This window comes from Apis cerana, linkage group LG6 (assembly GCF_029169275.1).
Source record: "Apis cerana isolate GH-2021 linkage group LG6, AcerK_1.0, whole genome shotgun sequence".
Taxonomy (NCBI): domain Eukaryota; kingdom Metazoa; phylum Arthropoda; class Insecta; order Hymenoptera; family Apidae; genus Apis; species Apis cerana.
Window position 1 is genome coordinate 4292779 of NC_083857.1, and position 22128 is coordinate 4314906.

At 34.7% G+C, this 22128-nt stretch overlaps 1 protein-coding gene across 6 annotated transcripts in view; it reads right to left on the bottom strand.

The window, feature by feature from the left end:
* The window catches only part of LOC107993995 (FH1/FH2 domain-containing protein 3), a 232713-nt gene that overhangs the window by 42733 nt on the left and 167852 nt on the right, over window positions 1-22128 (bottom strand). For 4 of the 6 annotated variants that reach the window (XM_062076040.1, XM_062076038.1, XM_062076039.1 and 1 more), the window contains 11 exons: window positions 20692-21205; window positions 19669-19931; window positions 17499-17630; window positions 16745-17081; window positions 15792-16419; window positions 7470-7628; window positions 6550-6732; window positions 5091-5210; window positions 2169-2303; window positions 1574-1716; window positions 155-422 (listed from right to left, as the gene is read on the bottom strand). In XM_062076040.1, coding sequence (XP_061932024.1) covers window positions 155-422; window positions 1574-1716; window positions 2169-2303; window positions 5091-5210; window positions 6550-6732; window positions 7470-7628; window positions 15792-16419; window positions 16745-17081; window positions 17499-17630; window positions 19669-19931; window positions 20692-21205 — 2882 coding nt within the window. Of the gene's footprint in view, window positions 1-154; window positions 426-1573; window positions 1717-2168; window positions 2304-5090; window positions 5211-6549; window positions 6733-7469; window positions 7631-15790; window positions 16420-16744; window positions 17082-17498; window positions 17631-19668; window positions 19932-20691; window positions 21206-22128 lie in introns of all 6 variants that reach the window. The other 2 variants (XM_062076036.1, XM_062076037.1) reach the window with 2 other exon arrangements.

The following is a 22128-nucleotide window of genomic DNA, read 5'->3' on the forward strand; positions in this document are numbered from 1 at the left end:
ATTCCGTGGCAAAAAAAAAGCAATTTATTCCCCCTTGTGCCATAATGCCCGTTCACGCTCCGATAACAGTGTTTGATGAGAGGTGGCCCTTCCGAAAGATTTTCAGTTGAAAAGAGAGAAAAAAAAAAAAAAAAATACGAGTCCTGTAACTCACCTCTGTGATCATCTTTCCCCTGGTCTTATTTCTTTCACGGTGATTGGCTTTTTTCTCGAGCTGCTGTATCACCCTCTCCCTGGTGGTTCTGTACTCGAGCGCGAACTCGGACACGATACGGCAGAACTCGTTCGGCTTCGTGTCCTGCACCCTGTGCAGCGGGATGCCCAGCCAGAGGATGAATTTGTGGAATCGATTTATGATCCGCCTGTGCACTATCCCCAGCACGATTATCCTCTCCGCGCAGTCGGCCAGGAAGTCTGACATTCTGCTTCGACAAAGAGCGACAGAGAAATTGGAGATTAATGTACTCTTTCTTAATATGAATGGAGTTTTCAGAGGATGCTTTTGTTTGTTTCGACGATATCGAAGATGCCTTTGATTCGATGATGAAATATGGAATTATAATTAATTGTTTGTACCGTGAGGAACTTGTGATTCAAAATAATCCAATATATTTCTTCCATGATTTGTAACAGATCATAGTAATAAAAAAAAAGTCTTGACTTTATTCTAACAGCAAGAACGTCAAGGTTCGCAAAAAGGCAATCACCAACGACCGATTTTTTACACAAAACATTTCCATTACTCGTCGTGTTCGAGGAGATGTTCGGTGGCTCGTGTAGACGATCGCTTAAACGAGTTTCGAGCAAAAACGAATTAACCTGGACCGACATTTAGGACGTCCCGTTACACTTAATTAATGCGGGGAAACCACACGAGCCAACGTTAACGTTTCACCGTTAAATAAAATATATCTGCTCGAAGTAACATCGATGATAGAAAATATTTGTACCGATCATTGTACTGTGATCGATTTATTATATCCCCTAATATTTTGAAATCATTTAACAATTTATAATAACAATTAATCGACTTAAAATACCTTCATATTTTTCTCTTTTAATATAATCCCTTTAAATCTGAAATAAATATATTTTGAAAAATATTATCATCTTTTCCCGTCCATCTGAGCAAACTTTACTTTACTTCTGCTAATTTTGCGCTTCACCAACAATCTTAAAGATAAAGGTAAAAGAAATGAAAAAGAGAAGCAAGAAAAAAAAAGAAAAGATTAGATTAGAAGAAAGTTAGAGGGAGATGAACAGATAAAGATTCTGAAAATTCACGGCGAAGCTATGGGATGAAATAAAATAAGTATAAAGAAGAAAAAAAAGGAGAGAAGTTAAAAAAGGTCGGGAAAGAAGTACGAGCTTGGAAGGAAGAAATACGTTTTCTGTAATTAATGGTGGCGCCATTTGGAACAGAGCCAGTTCCATCGCGGAAAAAAAAATTTGTCGCAGATTTACGTCGAACATTGAATGGATCTTTGAAAAATTTCAAAAGTTTGCGTAACAAAGTTCGAAGAAATTACGAGAAATCGAATCCATCACTATATATTTTGAGTTTGATACTTACTTGACTTTCATCATCGTCGAGCCATCGTGCTTCGCGATGAGTTTCAGATGATCCCACGATGCCTTGCACTCGCTCTCCAATTTCCCGATGTTCGCTGCAAGCTCGTCGAAGTCGATTTTCGAAGCTCTTGTCACTGCTCCGATCTGAGCAAAATTTGAAAGTCTTTTTAATCACGGTATGGAACAATTTCAAACAATATAGTAAGCTTAATTATCAAATTCTAAATTTTGCGTCATCTTAATTCAATAATTTTCATTGTTGAAAAAGCTTCCTAATTTAATTCCAGATTCGATATACGTACGATAATCAATACAGATAAGAATATTATTCGATTCTTAAACTTTCCTCCTGTAAATAAAAATATACATCTTGATCGAAACATTAAGTCCAATTGAAAATTACTTTCTGAATTAAAAGAAAAAAGTCCTCGACTTCGCACAATTTCACCGATCATTTTTCTCAAACTCGCGAGAGGAAGTCGTCGACGACACCAAGTTCCGCGATTCCGCAAATGTGGCGGACGGTTATTCGGTTCCTGGAGCCTAGTAAAGTTTTATCCGCTCCTTCGGCGCGGAAGTAAGCTGCTCCCTCTCACCTCGGAATAGAGATCCGTGGAATCCGGAAACTTCTCCATCACCATGTGGCAAAGGTGATGAAGCAACGAGTGCTTGTGAACCGTATCCTTCACTTCAGGTACTTTGGCGAGGTATTCCAGCTGAAAGCCCTTCACCTGAAAAAGACCGTGGCGACGTTTCAACGTTGCGCCGGCTAACTTCCACCGTTTCCACCGCTTCGGGATTTCCACTCCACGCTTCTGGCCACTTTCGCGTGTAACGTGATTGCCGTGAAAACCCGGAATCGATGTCGTCTGTGTCACTCTGACACGACGAGCGCGGCATATTCGATTCCACCCGTTGCTTCCTCCTTTCGAATCGCTGCTTTTCTTTCTGTTTTTTTTTCTTTTTTTCTTTTTTCGAGCTCGCCTCTTTGACGAGCGATACACGGAGAGACGAATGGACGCGCGACTATTTTTTTTCTCTCCTTTTATGTTTAAGCTCGCGAAAGGCTTTTATTATAAATCAATGAAAAAAAGGGAACGGAATTTTGAAATAACGAGTTTTTTTTAATTATCCAGGTATTTGTTTTCTTGGTTTGATTTCAAAATAGGTTGTTTTTATTTAATCCTTCTATTGCGTAAGATTAAGATGTTTTTGGGAAAATAAAAAAGAACAGATAAAATATTGTAGCTCTCTTTGTGACATTATTATTATTATACTATTGATGAAATTTAACAATCAAATTTGAAATTTATATAAGTAATGTTTGTTGAAATATTATTATCTTGACTATGACGAATTGATTTTAATCGATCAATGAAATTTAATAAGTTTATATAAGCGATATTTGTACAAATATTATTCATAAAATATTTATATCAAAATTATTGTCGAATAAATTGCGGTCATCATTAATTTACATTAGACTGAATAATTTAAATCGTAGAAAATAAAATGTTGGATCGATTTCAAAGCGTAAAGTTAAAGTACGAGTGTAGTTGAGATAGGAAGCACGATAATTAATTTACGATTTTTCGCTTCGAGAATCAAAGTGTAACTACTAATCAATGCGGACGTTTGTGACTGGTTTATTTCAAAGTCGAAAGGGAATTCCGTACTTTGACAAGTGGATATGTAATTGATTATAAAATTTTTAAACGTTACGATCTCATTGAATGGAACACGGAGCTAGCTTAAGATTAAAAAATTTGTTTTATCTAGAGACATGCTGTTTCATTAATCAGATCCCTTCAACGAAAATTTACCAACTAAAACTTTACTAATTGAAACTGTAATGAATTAATAATTTAAAAATATATAACTTTTTCTCTGAACCTTAAATGTTAATATTATAAACTAAATTTTCAAAAAAAATTTTTTCTTTCCACATACAAAAATTTTCATTTCACTCATAAATATCACTTTGATACGGAAATAAATACTCTGCGATATATCTTTTTTTTAATACTCTATTCTTACTCACTCTTGTTTACTTTCACTTTACAAATTATCAAATATTCTCTTTATGAATATTTATTTCACTGCGTAATATTTCGAATTATCAACTTTCTGCGAGTTTTTTATTCTAATATTATCCCGATTAAAGCCAGTTATTTGCGTAATGACGGTTCTCAAATTTATGCAACGGGTTCCACAATTTTTACCATTCCCTCCGTTAATTTACTGTGAAACGTGAGGAAGGAGTCAGATTCGCGTGAACTGGCCGACCACGCGACAATTTCGATGAACGAGCGTGCCATATAAAAACACGGTCGAGAACGGGGTGATAAGAAACGATTAGTCGTCCAGGGTATTCGAAGAACTAGGACTGTTAATACATTCAAACGAAAGCGACGAGTGGAAAGGAATCGTCCAAGATAATGAGTAGAACTGGAAAGTACACATTCGACACGAATATTCGTGAGAATGCATCGTTTTTATACTTTATATAGCTGGTTTATAATCCAAGCATAAAAAAAATTATTTACATTTAAACATACGTACGTTTCATGTGGCTAGAAGCGTCGTTTTTATATATGAATAATTTCTTTTTAAAATGAGTTGAGCACGAATATTTCCATCGATCTCCTGATTTCGGATTTTGGATTTATTGATAAAAGAAAAATTCGTGTACGAGTTAAAAGACATAATAAAAAGAAATCACATTAGCACAACATATGTTAGGATGGAAATTTTATCTACGAGGCTTTAAAAAAATTTCTTTTTTTTGATAAATGGAGCAACATTATAATATAATTTTGAAAATCATTTCTTTTTTTTTATTTCAATTTTATTTCAATATTATGATTATATATAGAATGTCACGTTGAAAAGAAATGTAAAATAAACGTGAAAATTTGTTGCTGGTCATCGAGAAAATCAAATTTGAAAATTTGCCCACTACAGGTTATTTTTAACTGAACATTTTTTAACCCAATTTTCTTTAAAACGAAAATTTAAATAAACAAATTTTATTCCACGTTTTTCATTTATTTCCGCAGATAGAATAACGTCCCATAGATTACTGATTCGTATTCATATTCGATTAAAATTTTTAAAATTGATTTACTCGGTTTAGTTCCAAATTTTTATTTTCATATATCTCTAATTAGATTCTCGTACATCGAGGATCGATGGAAATTGTAGATCGAGTTAAACATCTCTACATATAAACGTGATTCTTTGGAATATCAAAACACTTTTGCAAATATCTAATAGTTTGAAATTATTTAAACCACCAAAGAACGAGAAAATAATCCAGATAATCAAGTTATCTTCAGAGATATGGTTTATGGAGGAAATTGTTTAACTCGATGCTCTTCCCTTTTTTCCTTTCCTTTAAATCATCGATTAATGGTTATACGAAAATTATCGACATCGATGGATATCGATTCCACGCGAACCAGTGACTCCGACTGACGGATTAAGCGGATATCATTTGGCTGGCATTCAATACCTACCTCATTTCCGTTGAGGAATATCCCGATCGAAAGGAGCGTGCTCAGAATCCCGCGGAACGTTTTATTCACTCGCAGGGTCTCCATTCCCTGCTTCAGATCCATCAAAGGGTCCGCAATTTCCTGAAGTCACAAAGGTGGTTCGCGATTATTTCTTTCGAGTTCTCTCCGGCACGCCGGCTGCCTCGTCGCGTCTCGTCTGCGGTTCCATTTTCGTCAAACCGAAAGCCTCTTGCATACTTTTCCATTCTTTCTTTCTTTCTTTTTTTTCTTCCTTTCTTTTCTTAATAAAATTTCCAACCCGTGATGTGTACTGTTACTTTGAAGATATCCTCATTATGTAAGAAAGGTGAAGGGATAAGCGTCTTTAACTTTATATCGTAATAACAAAATTATGTTTTATAACATATATTTTAAAATCACGAGCGAAAAGGACTCTTTTAAAAGAGTTATCGTTGAAAAAGAAATTGCTCCATATAAGCAATATTAATATTATTGCTGAAATACTTTTAGAAGATCGATCTTAAAAGTTAAACACAAAAGTAAGTGAAAACATAATCTAGAATTAATCCTCGCGAATATACATTGCGTATTAACACACAATTTACGCAATTTTCAAAAACCAAGAATCTCAGATTAGAAAATTTCTTCCATAGCCTGGCATATTTTCACTTAATAAGAGGAAAAATTTCGCGGTCAAGGTGCGACTCGGACAGCCACTCTGCGATTTTTCCAACGAGGGATACGCGTGTATCGGAATTCACTTGTGTTCCCAGCGAAGAAATCACGCGATTATGCGGGGAACGTTCTTCCCGCGACTTCCTTCCCCGCATACCACGCGTTTTTCCTCGTCGCGGCCCCGCGACTATCTCCACGGAATTCGAGACGAGATTCGTGAGAAATAACGGGCCAATTCGAGCGCTATTACGACGCATTCGTATTCGACGACGCTTAATGGAATTTGCATTCGAAATGTTAGCCGGCTTCTCCGCCGGTGTACGAAATGTATTTACGGTCCACACGCCTCGTGACTGGATTCGACGAATCGAGGCCATATGATCGAACGATTCATATTTGTCTCCTTGCTAATCATTGTATCTATGCATCCTCTAATTATTCCGCCAAGCTAAATTTCAGCGTATATTCGATACGATAATGAGATTACCAGGATCCAATAGGTATATATTAGTAGGATTAATTATAGAGCTCGTTTGAATGTTTTGTAGGTGGGATTGGTATCGCGTAAATTTGAAGATCATTAAGATTTTATTTAACATTTACCGTATTTTATTATCTTATTATAATAATCTTTAGTGATTATTTTTTTATTTAATTCTAAAAAAATCTATTTCACTAAAAAAATCATTTCTGTATCAAGAATGAATGTTTAATAGAAATTAACGTAAATATTAAGATAATCTCTTCAGAGAAAGAGGAAAAAAATTGGATCGAAAGAACTTACCTTTTCCGAATTCTCAAAGTCCAGTTTAAACGCCCAAAGTTTCAGCCTGGCGGGCAACTCCGAGATGGAGGCCAAAGTTAGAAGGAACTGCTCGGCCGATCCCAAAGGTAGGTCAGGATTGGCGGCCTGCGCCTCTTGTATCCTAGACCTCTCCTCTTCGGTTGGCAGCATAGTCAATAGTTTCTGTTTCGAATCAAGGGAAGATCCGGGGGAGAAAAGGACAGGAAACGAACGAAGAAGAGAAATGAAGAAGAAATTAGAGAAATTAGAAAAATTCTCGAAAACAGAGCGTACGTGTGTTTGAACTGAATCATGGGGTCTACCATAAACTAAAGATATTTCGATATTTTGCAATAAGTAATATTGATACTGAACGAAATCGGGACAAATATCTTATTTTGGGGAAGAAATGAAGAAATAAACGGGGAAATGTCAGAATATTTTTAGCTTGGAAAATATAATAATTAGTAATTGCGATTAAAATATATGGAAGATAAACTGATCATTTTAATTAATATCGATAATTGAAGTTCTAGACATTATTTAATTTTTGTACAATAGGTATTTTGATATTGTATACATATAGAAGTATATTGATCAGTTTAACTTCTGAATGGAATATTTCATTATCAATTGTAATTAACGATTAAAGTTTTACTTAATTATTGTATAATAATGATTAATTATCAAAATTGGCATTTAATCATTGGAATTCATCATTAAATTCATTTATCATTCATTTAATCGTAAATTGGATTAGTAAAATCTAATTAAAATTTTGTGATTTCTATCGTGAAATTAATATTTGATTTGTCTTCAGCTCAATCGCTAATATTTGATTGTATAATGCATTATTATATATATATATATATCTCGAATTCTATTAAAAATTAAAGAAAATCTTTTTCTCGTAATCTCACCTCGATACCCTCCCTGTTCATAATCGTAGCGTCCATTTTCAAAATAGCTGTCTTAATCGACCTCGGTGGAGGTAACTTGGTCATCCCGATGTTGATAGCATTCGATCGTTTATGGTCCAGCACGATGATCTCCTTGTTCTTGTTCATCTCTTGTTGTTTCTATTCGACGACAAAAAATAATCAATTAGTTAAATAAATAGACAATGATTTTTGAAACAATTTAAATAATGATTTCATCGATATTTGAACACTCAAAATCGTGGGATTGAACACCGTGCACGAAGTTTTCGGAAAAGGAATAAGGGAGAGGAACGAGGTAAATAATTACATAAGGATATCTTAGAAAAAATATTATAAGCGAATAAAAAATGATTCTATATGTAAAAAATAAGAATAAAATTTATAAGGTCTTAAGATTTCGTTTTCGAAGAAATCAAATTCGAATTAATTTACAAACGAATACAGTTCTTCATTAAATATAAATTAATTATTATTCTACGCGTGAAAATAATGATAATAATGAATATTTGAACAAGATAACACGTAAAATAACTTTCTATCAATAATTTACTGATGCTCCTCCACGAGGAACAATTTTTAACTTGATTTTCTCGAAAACGAAGCTTCAGACAAAAAAATAATATCCTTCTCTTTCACATCGAATCATCCTTTAGTTGTACCTCTACTTGTATCACTTTATATATTAACAATCGAGAAAATATTTGTTTGCCAAAAAAAGGTGAAATGAAAGCAAGAGATTGCGTATCGATAAATAAGATCTAAAAAAAAAAAATATAGTATGCCATCAGCGAAAACGAAATTAGTAGAATGAGTTCAAAGGAAACACCAGTTACTGTTATCGTTGTAAATTACGAAGAAGGATAAACAAAGGTGCGCAAAAGAGGAAAATCGAAAAAATGCATTATAATTAAAAGAGGCGAAGCGATGCAAAGGCAACCGAGATTAATCATTTGAAAAATATCTCTGGAAGGAAAGCCATTAACGATTTGCAGTGAACAATCTGCGCAGGATTGAATTGTTTATACAATGGATAAATTTTGTTTTAGTAAATCGAGTAACATGTAAATGAATTTGCATTCGTCGCTCATTAGCACCAAGCATGAATTAAAAAATAAAACGTGGCTACGTGTATTTGAGAATCAGAGTAACCGAAGCTTGTTTTTTTTTTTTGTTTTGTTATTTGTCAGTTGAACAGAAAAACTGTAGTGATTGGATTTTTTTTGTATGAAATTGATTAATTTTATGGTAAATTAATAAAGGGTGATTGTGAAACGTGTTAAAATTGGTGATCAAAATTGGGAATTTCAAAAAAGTGTTAGTATGTCATATAAAAAAATCCACTTTTATATAAATATACTACACGTGTAAAAATAATGCAATTGTAACTTTTGAAAATTTTGTGAAAAATAATGAAAAGAGCTAGTAATTGAAATCTTTTTATAAAAAGAGCAGAGAATAGTATATTTTTTTCCCTTTTACTTTTTAAATTAAACTTTTAAAATATTGAAAAATTTTATCTAAAAATGATTTTTTCGAATGCATAAACACTTTTATAATTGATCGTATTTTTTCTACTATCATATGAATGAATTAATTTAATCTACAAAAATATAAAATGTATTAACTATTTGAAATTCCAAATTCATATCGTTAAATTTTCCTTATTTAAAATATATCAAGTAAAAATAGGCACATATGTATTATTTTGATAAAACAACTAATAGAATAATTAATTTCTAACCGTAGAATTTCGTAGAAATGGACTTGGGTCGCTCTGTCTCTCTATACATAGAGAAAAACAAAGTAAAAAGAGGAACAAGAAAAATGAGAGAGCATGCAAAGCCAAAGTGGAGTTAGCAAAAACCGACGTTAAGTGAAGTTAAGAAATTAGGACTCACCTCCTGTAAAATTCCAGCATGCCATTTCGTTCATTTTTCGTGCGAGCACCAAGAATATTGCAAATAATACAAGAAAAGATTAGTCGTATTGCATTAAACCACCATCACCACCACCCAACCACTATTCATCGTATTATTATGATTATGATTTTGATTATTATTATTATTATTATTATTATTATTATTATTATTATTATTATCATCATCATCATTCGCGATCATTACCACGGGATTTCATTATTGCTGCAGACGGTATTAATTTATACGATATGTTATTGTTAAAGTTACTTTATCAAACTAACAGAGCTTATAATATCGTATAAAGATCGTAATCATTCATGTGCATGATCGTTTCGTAAAATCGTTCCTGGCGCGTGTTTAACATGATATAAGCATGATATGAAGATTATAGAACTAATCTTAGAGATTGTTATTAATTTTCTTTCTTTTTAACGAACGATCGTTCGAGCAATGTTGACCATTTGTAAATTAAAAAAATGGAAATAATTTGAAAATTAAATTTTTTTCTCGTTCAAAGAATCTTTAATCGATCTTCATTAAAATGGAATAATTTTCATATATTAATAATTTTTTAACACAGTGAAAAAAATTGATAAGAATCTCATCCGTTAATGCATTTTTACCGCGAATTCTTAGATACATGTAATGCAGATTCGACTTTATTTCCCAGCCGGGGAATATTATCTTTACAAATACTTAACCTGAAATATTTCCCATAGGCATGTAATTTATGAAACTACTCTTTTCATCTTCTCTACCTTCCTAGTCTAAACTATCAAGGAATTAATTAGCAAATTAGCGAATCTTGTACAAATGAAATTAATTATTACAAATTATCAGAAGAATGGTATTTACCGAAACGAAACCAATCACAAATAATTACTGACTCATAATTATCATATTAATTTACTCGTGTTACTTTTCATGTTCATCGAGTTTCATTAAAATATTCACCTATTTACAAACACTGATATTTACACCCTACGTTAAATCATCATCGAGGTAAATTATCCTTTAACGAACAAACAAACAAGAAAAGATATATCTAACCCAGTGAACCACATCTTGACTCCTCCACTTCTCCAGAAAACTTATTACTTCTTCCCAATCTTTCATAATTTTTTCCACGTCTCCTCTTTCAACCCTCTCCCTTTTCCTTGACGAGGAGGAAGTCTCGACCGACTCTTTACCCGCCACTAATTATCGCCGGACTCCGCGAGGTGGATGTAAAAGTTCAAAGAAGCCGAGGCTTGGAGAAAGGGGAAGGGAAGGCGCAGAAGAGAGGGCGAAAGGAAAGGGCGGATGAGGAACGAAGGGGAGAACGGAATGGGCTGCGTCTGAAGAAGCGACGTCACGTTGTGCAGCCGTGTCCATTGGCTCGAGACGCGATTCAAAACGCAAACCCAATAAACCCGGCGTGTAATTACGCCAGCAATTAACGACAGCTCGCTAATTCGCGTGGAATCTTTGGCCGATCATTGGCGAAGAATAATTTACTCGGGTTGAAAGGGTGTGAATGGACACGGTTATTCGATATTTGTCACGATAGAGAAATTATAACGTGTGGTTGATATTCATGATTGATATCACGATGTGATTAGAACGATTATCGGTATTAAAGAAGGAAGATGAATAAGATATTGGAATTTTTGAATGAATTCAATATCGATTTCGAGATTTGATTTGATTCTGCAATACAAGCATTCGAATTAGCATATTTGAAGATGTTTTTTACATATTGGACGTAGGAAAGGAATATCTATTTCTATATTGGTATGTATATATACTTTCTGAATATTTATTTCTGTTCTATATTGCGTATATAAAAGAATGTTTGTTGCAATATCAAATATTGCAAATCAAAAATGAAATTCGATTATAGATGAATAATACGATCAGAGTTAGTAAAATATAATTTTAAATAAAATTCTACAATATGTTATTTTTCCACTCAAAAATATATTGATAATTTAGCAGTAAATTAAAATAATTTGACAGTAAAAATTTCTCGAAACTTCATCGAAAATATAAACGATTTTTAGGAAATAAAATATAGCAAAGAGTGCGAAGAAAAATATATAAATTTCTAAAGAATATTTCTTTCGTGGAAAAATCATTTTATCTTTTCTCTTCGTATTTTATCTTCGTAATTCGTTATATTAATGATTTAAGTTTGTAATTAAAACGAAAATCAGCGATATTTATTCGCTGATATTCGACGAAAAATTTTATAAAAAAAATATACAAACTCTTGTATAATATATCTCTAATGGCAAAAAAAATAAATAAAAATGATACAACTAATAATTAATAACTAAGTTATGATTATTAAATATGCCAAATAATTAATAATTTTATAATATAATAAAATATTCAATGCAATGATCAATACGACTCTCTTTCATATCAATAATTAATCATAAGTGATAAATATATTTATTTACTGGTACATTTGTATATATTAATAATTTATGGAAACATAAATTATAAATCTTCGTTTATCTTTTCTCTCCTGACGATATTCTATTAACTTTATTACTTATTAACTTTATAACTTAATTTCAATTTAATCAGCTAAAGAATATTATTTCTAATAATCTTGAAAAAAGTTATAATCCAAAAAACATAAAGAAATCAATATTAATTATTCCTATTTTCATTAATTTTTATTATCAAAATTGTCATTGAACAATTAATCCTTAACCATTTCATCAAAAAATATTTAAAAATCATAAAAATAAGATAAATAAAGAGAAAAGAAAAACGATATACGTACTTCTTATTTATTATCCTCTTAAACACTATAAGTTCATCAAGCGTAAAATTAATTAAAACGAGCGTAGAGGCATGAATTCAATGCAACCACGCGGAAATACGAGTATCTCGCGTCATTACCCACCATTCCGATAAGGAATAATAATTTTATATGAGGTATTACCGATTTTGTACTCACACGCCTTCCACATCCGTGCCTCTATTTGCCGGAAAATTTACCCGCTCCTCGCGATTCGAACGAAAGGATTTGCAAAGGGTGGAAATACGCGATATCATTCGTACGATGAAATTTATTCGACAAAACTCGAAAAACGCGAAATTCGGATAAAAGCTTATCTTTTTATGGCAAAAAGCACGTGAATTTAATAAATCGTTTTGAATACGTGGTCGTATGTTTTTAATAAATTGTGCATTCCACGTCAAATGTGTGTTTTTTCACTACGTGTGCTGCGAAATTTTTATTAATGGTATAATAAATATTACGTACGTTTGAAATAATGATAAATTTTTTCTGGTGGAGTATTTGTATTTATATTGAAGGGAATTATGTGCATAATGATATGCGATTGAGATACTTTTAAAACGAAGTTAGCAATAATATTAAAATAATTTGTTGTTTGAATTTTTAACAAAGGATAAAAGGATTTTCGGATACTTTTTTAATTAATATTAAACTTGATATTGTCGATTTTTCTGTGGAAAGATTTTTAAATTCAACTGGATTTATTTAAAGCTATTATTTGATATATATTCGTTATTGATTTAATCTCGAAAGTTATAATTTTAATCACCGGGGAATTATTTTTATTAAAATTTAAATAAAACTGTTTTCTTAATTTAAAACTTGTTGAAATTTAACAATAAAATTCAGGCTGTAAAAATATTCTATATTTGGCTCTTTATAAAGAATCATATAGTTACTTATGAAAGTCTACTATATAAAGAGATTATTTTTTGTTGAAATAAAATTCCATTAAATTTTATTCCAAAACAATTGTTCAATCAAGTTTATTTCGTATGGATCGAAAATTAAAATTCAAAGAGAAAGTATCATTCGTGAAAAATAAGAAAAATAAAAACATTATCCGAAAAGAAATTGGAAATGGAATAATAAGGGATGAAAAGAAAATAGAAACTGAAATTTTTTAAGTTGACATTTTTCGTTGACATTTGTAGCTGATTATGGCGCAATATTTTTTATTTTCCTTCGTAAAAAGTTTGAAGAAAAACGGAAGCCAGACAGAATAAAGAAGTATTTCTGAGAAACTTCCATTCCTCTGCAAACAATGTCGGTACTGTTGAAATGATATCTGAATATCAAATAATATCATATGATATATAATGACTTTAATCCTTTAAAAGTATAATAAAATTATAAGAGATTATGTATACAATTTATCAGAAAAAAATTTAAATTTGTATAAATATCCTTAAAAATGTATCTAATTTTTAAAAATTTGTGAAATTTTTTAAAATTCTTGAGAAAAATAATTATTACTGTATGAAGAGAGATCACAGAATTATTGTGCGAATCGTTTAATCATTAAATGAATAGAAATTCTAAATACTTTCTTCAATACAAAAAAGGATATTTCTTTAAAACAATATCAAAACATTATCTTTGTATTCGCGTGAAAAAATTTTTTAGCCATGCACAATATTCAATCTGATCAGTACTACATTATTCTCCTACAGGAAATCCCATTCAAGCCGTAAAAATGAATTGATTTAACGCGTGGAAATGGTAAACGAAAGGATAGAGAAAGGAATAAAAATGAGCAATGGGATTTTTATCCCCTTAAACTTTCGGCAAACGTTTTTTTCTCCTCCCTTCCTTACCCTTTCGTGTAAAGACCCCCTTAGGGATCGAGAATTCCGCGGTGTCACGACAAACGACTCCCCTTCTGTGCCACTGATCCTCTGTGCACGATCGAAAATAAAGCCGTTTAGGATGAAACGGTTTAAGGGAGAGGCGGTTGCAAACGGCGCCGGATTAAACGCGTAATCCGTGTCAAAGGCATCCGGAGAAGCCGATGCGCGTTCCCCGTCGCGTTATCTGTCCGTTCGATTGTTAAACGCTGGTAGGGAATGTAACTGGCTTCGATGGAATCGATACCGAGGCGTGGATGAAAGGATGTGTCGTTGTGTTGAGTTATGGCAAATGTCGCGAGGGGTTGGATTAGAGCTGGAAACGTTAAGTATAATTTAGTGGTAATTTAGTGATGTCTTTGGTTTCTTAGGTATTTCTCGTGATAATGTAATTTTTATGAAGTTGAAGATTGATATATTATATGATCGTGGCTAAAATATTGTTTTATATTTTATAAATTATAAAACTAAATTTATAATTTTTAAGCGTTTCATGAAAAATCATTGTTACATATCAACTACTTTATCGATTCTAAAAATAAAAAAATTCTTCAAACAAAAGAATCAAAGCTTAAAGATCAAATGGTTTCTCAAAAAGCTATCTTCATCGATTTCAAAAATCAAAAATTCCCCGAACAAGAGAATCTGTAAAGCAAATATCAAGCGACGATTCCTTCCCTTCGAACAGTTCATCGCCTTTAACCGAGTCCCAACCATCCACCCGGTTAACCAGCCACGTAGCTTTGTGTATTCTAGATTGTGGATAGGTTGCCTCTGGAATTTCCGCGCGATGAAAAGCTTTCTCGCGGCAGAGACAACCGCGGGTGGATGCCATGCGTTCACCCCTTTCCAACGTGCACTTTAAGAATCGGGTGTCAGGGAATGACTAACGTCGTCGAGTTTCGTCGTCGAGGCAGAACGAAACGAAAAAGCGGAGAGATTCATGGGATGTTGGCAAGGTGTCGTCGCTTTTTCCACGAATACCCGCCCCTGTAATTAAATTTCCTGTCTGATGACCGACTCGCGATAGAATTTTGAGAAACCACCATTGGGTGACAAAGATTAGTGTTGCAGATAGAATTCCATGGACAACAATATGACGAGAACGAACTATTTGAGACATCGTTGAAACGTGAGTTGCGTTTTGAAGCTCGATGGAAATTCAATTATTTTTTTGCTCGAGAAAACCTTTATGTATCTTCTATGGGAAAGGATTTTTTTTTAATCATTTTGTTTTCAGTACTTTAAAATAATGATGAACGAAACAAGGGAGATTATAAAAGATATTTGATCCATGATTCTGTAACTGAATTTACTATTATTATAAAAATTCAGAAGAATTTATTTTTAAGGAAACTTGGATATATTTAAATATATCTAAGTATCGTTTTAAAATAATAGAAATATTTACAAAAGAGCAACAGAATGCAATCTACTTTTAATATTAACCAATTAAATATTATATTGAATTTTATAACTACTACATACTACTACTCTCTAATATAATCTATTCCAACCAATTAATTTAATTCCCTCTTTCACCATCAAACCTAAACATTCTAACGCTATCAATTGAAAAACCGCCTAACAAACCTAACGTGTATCATCCACGAGAAAGAAGAACGTTTAGAATATTTCTCATCGAGGAAACCCAAAGAAGATCCCCAAAAAAAAACAAGCTCTCCCAAGGAAAGAGGAAAACGCGCTAAGCTTTAAAGTAGCACGTAGAGTTGCTCACCTTCGTGATGAGATCCTTGGCGCGGCTCTCGAACAGATGCTCGAGTTTCTGGGTGTCAACAGGTACAGGCAACAATTCGTCCCATATCATCTTGTTCTTGTCGAGCCTGGACAATATGATCGGGTCATCCCTCACCTCCTTCCAGAACAACTTCACCGTCTTCTTGCTCTTCTTCGTGAACGCTGGTGGCGGGCTCTTCGGTGTATTTCCATTATCGGTCGGCGACCTTGGCGACTTGAGATTCACTCCGAACAACGGTGGAGGCGCTTGGGGCACGGGAGGCGGTAGTCTCGCACCTAAGGGGGGCGGGGGTGGTGCCCGCGCGCCGCCTGGGGTCGGTACCATGGGTGGTGGGGGTGGAGGCACCCCGTTGGTCACGTTCACGGGGCCAAGAACGTCTACCTCGTCGTCCGAATTCAGATCGGTGAAGTCGAGGTCGCAGAGCTCGAGAGGCCGTTTCAATTTCTTAACCAGCTCCTCCCAGTGCAACTCGTTCTCGGATTTCTTCGCTTCTTGAGGTTTCGTGGGCAGATTGTCCCCGGTCGGTGACTTCAACACGTCCGCCTTTGACTTGGACTTGGCGAGACCCTCCTTCGCCTTCGAGATCAGTCCACTCATATCCCCTATCCTGTGGAGGAAAGGATGAAGAATGATCATGATTGGAAGGCAAAAATGAACGATGTTTGTCAATGATCTGAATAGCTCGATTATTCTTGTAATTGCGAATAAAATTTTGATGAAATTTAATTTTTTTCCATCATTATCATCATTATTTTTTGTGACTTGAACGGATACACGCGAAGAAAACTTAATTGAACAGTTACAGAGAATGGAGCCGAGATTTATTACATTTCATCCTACTGATATACACTTCATTCCGGATATTTTACGTTTTTTTCATTACACAAATTTTCATGGAAAATGAAAGGCCACGTTTCCTCGAATAAAATTACCTGGAAACCTTCTCCTCGACCGGGCTGCTCGGTATAAGATTTTGAGCGGCCAACTTTTGCGTGAGATCTTTCACGGTCCCTTCCCTCTTCAATTGTAGAACCACTCGACGATCCTCGTCCTCGTCGGTGTGATTACCCTCGTCGCACTCGACACCCTCGTCCGGGCTCTTCCCGTACCAAGGTTTCTTCTCTTCGGAATCGAGTTTGTTCGCGGCGTTCATCAGAGGCGTCAAGTCCTTCCTGCTGTTCGTCCTGGACAACTTATTCGACGGCGAGTCCGCATTTCTTTCGTACGACGTACCGTTCGTGTAACGCAGCCCGTTCGTCGCGTAGGGACCTTCGTTCAACGGGAAATCCGTTCATTTGTTCGTCGTGATTAATTAACTTATTACTCCCTATGCTTGCTATTATTATTTGATTAGATGATTAGGTTGGAATTGCGTGGAGGGAGTAGCTTACTTATGTGCAGGGTGTTAATATATTCGTGGAACACTTTTGGAGAAAGATTCTTCGAATATAAATATAAAAATTTTCAACTCTCTCATTTTTGATGAAATTTGAAATTTTATCTCGAATAAAATGATAATATTAAACGTTTCGTGCGAAAAGTGACTCATGCACATCCTTCCTCAAGATCTCAAAGTCTGCTACTAAGATTGACTTTTTAAAAAATAAACGACAAAGCATTTGGAATAAAATTTATCCCAAAAATTCCAATCCCAACGCAATTCCTCTCCAATAATCAATTACTCACTTTCCTGATCGTCCGAGGGCACCACGGATGCTCGCATGTTCGCCGTGGCTTCCTGCTGCTCCCTGATAAAGCTCCTCTGCCTCTCGGCTCGTTCCCTTCGACGTCTCAACGCCGGTGTCACGCCAACGTCCACTGAAACCGATACACGTCACTTCTTTCTTAGCTCGATCATTTCCCCCCGTCGAACAATAATTTACTATTTAACCCGGTTGGTTAAGCGGCACACCGACCCTGCTTATCGATCCATCGTTTTCATTCCCGTCGAATCGCGCGATCGTCCAACTTTCATTTTGATTTATCGCCCGGTCGAAAACGTCCCCCGACGACAGTCGCGATAAATCCTCGTCATCGCGTGTCGTTTCTACGCGGTTCACGAAACAAAAATATACGCCGCGCCTATCAATTATTTCGTCGAATTTATACCGATCGATCTATCTCGTATCCTCGTTTATTCGATTTGTTTGCGTTGCGAGGGAAAGAGATATTTGGGCCAGGATTATTGGAATATTCCGGTCCTGATCGTTATTTCGTGGATGGACAGAAACGACGGAGTGAATTTCAGTGAAATCGGTAAATTTACACCAATTCAAAATTCGCGTTTTATTTCGAGTTATATATCGATAGAGGATAAGATTTAGTAGTTTATTATTATTGAATGAAAAAAAGAAATTATACTTTTAGAATCGAAATTATCGTCTGCTTCTTTCTTGAAATATTTAAAGCAAAAGGTAAGAATGAATCTATTTTTCACGGGAAACGGGAGAAGCATTACTTCTTGGTGATCAATCAGAATGATAAATTGTAATATTTCAACTGTGAATTTCATATTTTAATAATGCAATGAATAATGAATGGGAATATACGGTGTACGAAATAAAATTAGCATCCTCCCTATAATAGAATTTTACAAATCAATAATATAACTTCATTTTGAACATTGAATATCATGACACACATAATAATAACCATTCTCATAAACCATCCTTAATATAATTGCTAATTATAAACTGAACAAGAGACAAAAATTAACAACTTACACACCGATCTTATTTCCTTTCCTCAGAGTGTCAAAAATCCGAATCGACTGGAACGAAGATTCGTACGCGAATGAGCGACGATCGAATAATCTGCTCGAACAATAATAACACGATAAACTCGAGCGAACGTAAACAAAGGACGAGGACGAGAGAGAGAGCTTGATCGTCATCGTCAACACTCGATTACTCGACGACATCGACACTCCGGTTTCCGGTTCGCCGAGTTCACGCCGCGCACTTGACCATGATCACAGCCTGGCCGACTGTTTTCCCCTATTCGAGCGAAACTACGCTTTCGAGCCACGAGCGGGCAGTTCGCGTTCCCTGCATCCGCAACGGAACGCACGAGGGAACTGGGAAACCGCAAGGTCTCTCTCCCGAGAGAGGGACGATCCGTTAACGCGGAAATCGCCGCTCGTGGGCGTCGAAGTTCGTATTCATCGCGCGGTCGAATCGTTAACGAGCGGATCTGCGACGTATATCGGATACCCTCCGCATGCGTACACGTGGACGAAAGTGAAAACGTGTTTCGTTTCGGGATGGAGGAGGTGAGATTACGATACGGCGATTAGGGGGCGTGTGAAAATTGCAATTTTATATCCTCGAATTGTAGGAGTAATTTTAAAAAATGTTTGTTAGAGTTAGATGTACTTTTAATATGAATTGTCCAATAATAATTTAATCTAAGCTACGTAGATGAGAAATTAATGGGTTATAGATTAGATTAGATTAGAATAGATTAGGTTTGTATAGTTAGATCGTACATTGTGGCATGAATTATTTAACGTATTGAAGTAAATTAGTTCAACTGATGTATTAAAACTTCGTTCGTTTAATAACAATTACATTCCTATATAATATAATATATTATATACCACTAGAAAAGGAAAATTGATAATAGATTATAGGTTAAATTAAATTAATTTAACATTTGTGTATAACCTAAATAACGAAAGAAAAAAATTAATGAATTTCGATTTTCGATTAAAAACTGTATCGATAATTAGGGAAGAGTTGTTCAAGATTTATCTATTTCTATTGTATATGAAGAATAAAAAATTTAATGAAAAAAAATTCGATCCATCTTTGGACAACGCATGCAATCAACGTAACAACGTGAAAGAAGATCTCACCTTTGTTCTCCTTGTAGCTGCCATTCAATTGAACCTCGCCTAAATGACCCTGCGAACTTTGAGAGCTGCTCGACTCGTCGTCGTCGTCGGGCAAACTCGAGTTTAGCGTGTTGTTCAGAGAGCTTAGACCCAACGAGTGGTTGAGCCGTGGACTTAGTCGCGCGTTCAAGGACATCGACAATGGGGACGTGCCCGTCGAGTGCCGCCGGGATTTTCGCCGTTCGTGCGAATCCACCAGGGACTTCCGGTTTCGCAGCGTCTTCCTGTGGGAGGGAAACGCTCCAGAGTGAATTATTGTGTTCGCCACGTTCGTGTCTCGGTGACTGTGCGCTTTTATCCCGAACCGAGTTTCTATTTTCACGATTTCGAATAAGACGCGCGCTTAGTCGTTGACTTGTATCACTGAGTATAGAATAGCAAAGATCGGCGCGATCATGTTGGGCTGTACTACTGATTTTAATTCTTTAGTTGGTGAAATTTGTTATTAAACGAGAAATACACTTGGTGAATTAAATGTTTGATTATTAATTTCGATATTTGTTATTCAATCATTGATCTTGACTGGATTCGATTTAATCTTCTAATTTAACGATGAAATAAGGAATATGAGATATCTTTAAGTGAATGTTTCAATGGAATATATAATATTAAAGATACATTTTGAAAGTTTTTCTTATAGAGATTATTATATTTTATGATCAGAAACGGGTTTATAAGAAGATCAGAAACGTATTCGGATAATTAATAATTATTAAAATTATAACAGTTTATTTATTAGTGGAACGATGCTCAAATATCTATTATATCTACTTAACTTTAATTACCTTTACATGAATCACAAACCCTAAAATTTGCAATAAAATTAAATTTCGTTCAAACTTTTGAATTTTCTAAAAAGCACTTGTCTAAAGAATTGCGAATGATTCTCCTTGAAACATCCAATTTAAACCCGTTTACACTAAGACCAAACTCTCCTAAATTGACCAAGATAAGCTAAACAACTTAAGTGACGAGAATCGATACCTGATATTATCATCCAGCTGGCGAATAGGCGAACCTCTATCGTTCCCATCCTCGTGATGCAGCACCGCCTCGTAGATCTGAAATTGCCTTAGTAGATCAAGATCGGTTCCTTGCTTCGACATGTACCTCTGGATGATGCCCTCTATCCCTTGCTCCTCCAAACAGTCGACCTGATCGTAATAAGTGTCCTGATCCGGTATACCGTTCAGACACTTGTTGACTAACGTCGTCGCGTATATCAGCAATTCCGTGTCGGCCGCGTCGTAATCCTTCAACAGCTTCATCACGTTTGTCCAGGGTATCATGCCTCTGGACGTATCGACCGATCTAACGGCTCTGACCAGCAACAGACTGTTCGTCTCGACGTATTCGACGAACACGAGCAAAAGCTTGAGCGCGGTCTTCACCACCAATCGGAAGCGGCTCGCTATTAACGTGTATAACCACTGGACCGTCTGACCGTGTTCCATCACTCCATTCATACCGTCCACGTAGAGCATCACCTGGCCAAGAGCTGTACATGGAATGGAAGAAGGAGATGATTAAATCGATTTCATATTCAGATTTCTTTTATTTTTAAGAGTATTTTAGGTATCGAATATATTGTAGGGAATATATAATGAGGAAGATTTTGTTTATTGGTTCTTTAAGAATTATTTAGAATGAAGTCATATTTAGAAGATCGTTTTTCAAGAAATGTAGAAATATCAGAGATGAAATAAAGTTGATTGTAATATTTGTGAATTTTAGAGATACCGAGATATAGTTCAATTTCAAATAAATATTTTCTTCAATATAAATGGAGAATTTTGTAAATGAAACTTTTCTTTTAAATATCAGATAATAAATTTTTCTCCAAACAATATTTATATAACGTAACAAGAAATTAAATTTTTGTAACTAACTCTGTTTAAAATAATCAACTGTCTTTATTAAATCTCTCTTTTAATTCTTCGATACTAATCGAATATCCAAGATTTATGCGTTTCGAGCAAAATTCCCCGAAACTTGATAAACCTGTGCAAACACACAGCCTCCCCCCAAAAAAACATTTACACAAACAATGCATGGCTACATCCTCATCAAAATATATATTCGTCATGCATCAAAATCTATAGTACAGAAAACAATTTTAGTCCCTTCAGACTGAATCCATATTCAACGAAAAACAATTCCATAAACAAACGAAACTTTCGTTACATTTCCCATCCACGGTTCCCATCCTTCCGAAAAATTGAAAAATTCATGAATGAAACAAAAGTTCTACCGTGCAACCCTAATTCCTCGCACGGATTAAAACATAGAGGCGTGTGTGGCTCATTAATTTCGCGTGAATTATAATAAAATGATGGTATCTTTGTTTTCCCCGAGCAACGAAACTCTCTCTCGTGCTACACTTTGCTCCTCTTGTTTTGATAAAAGACTGATAAAAGTTGA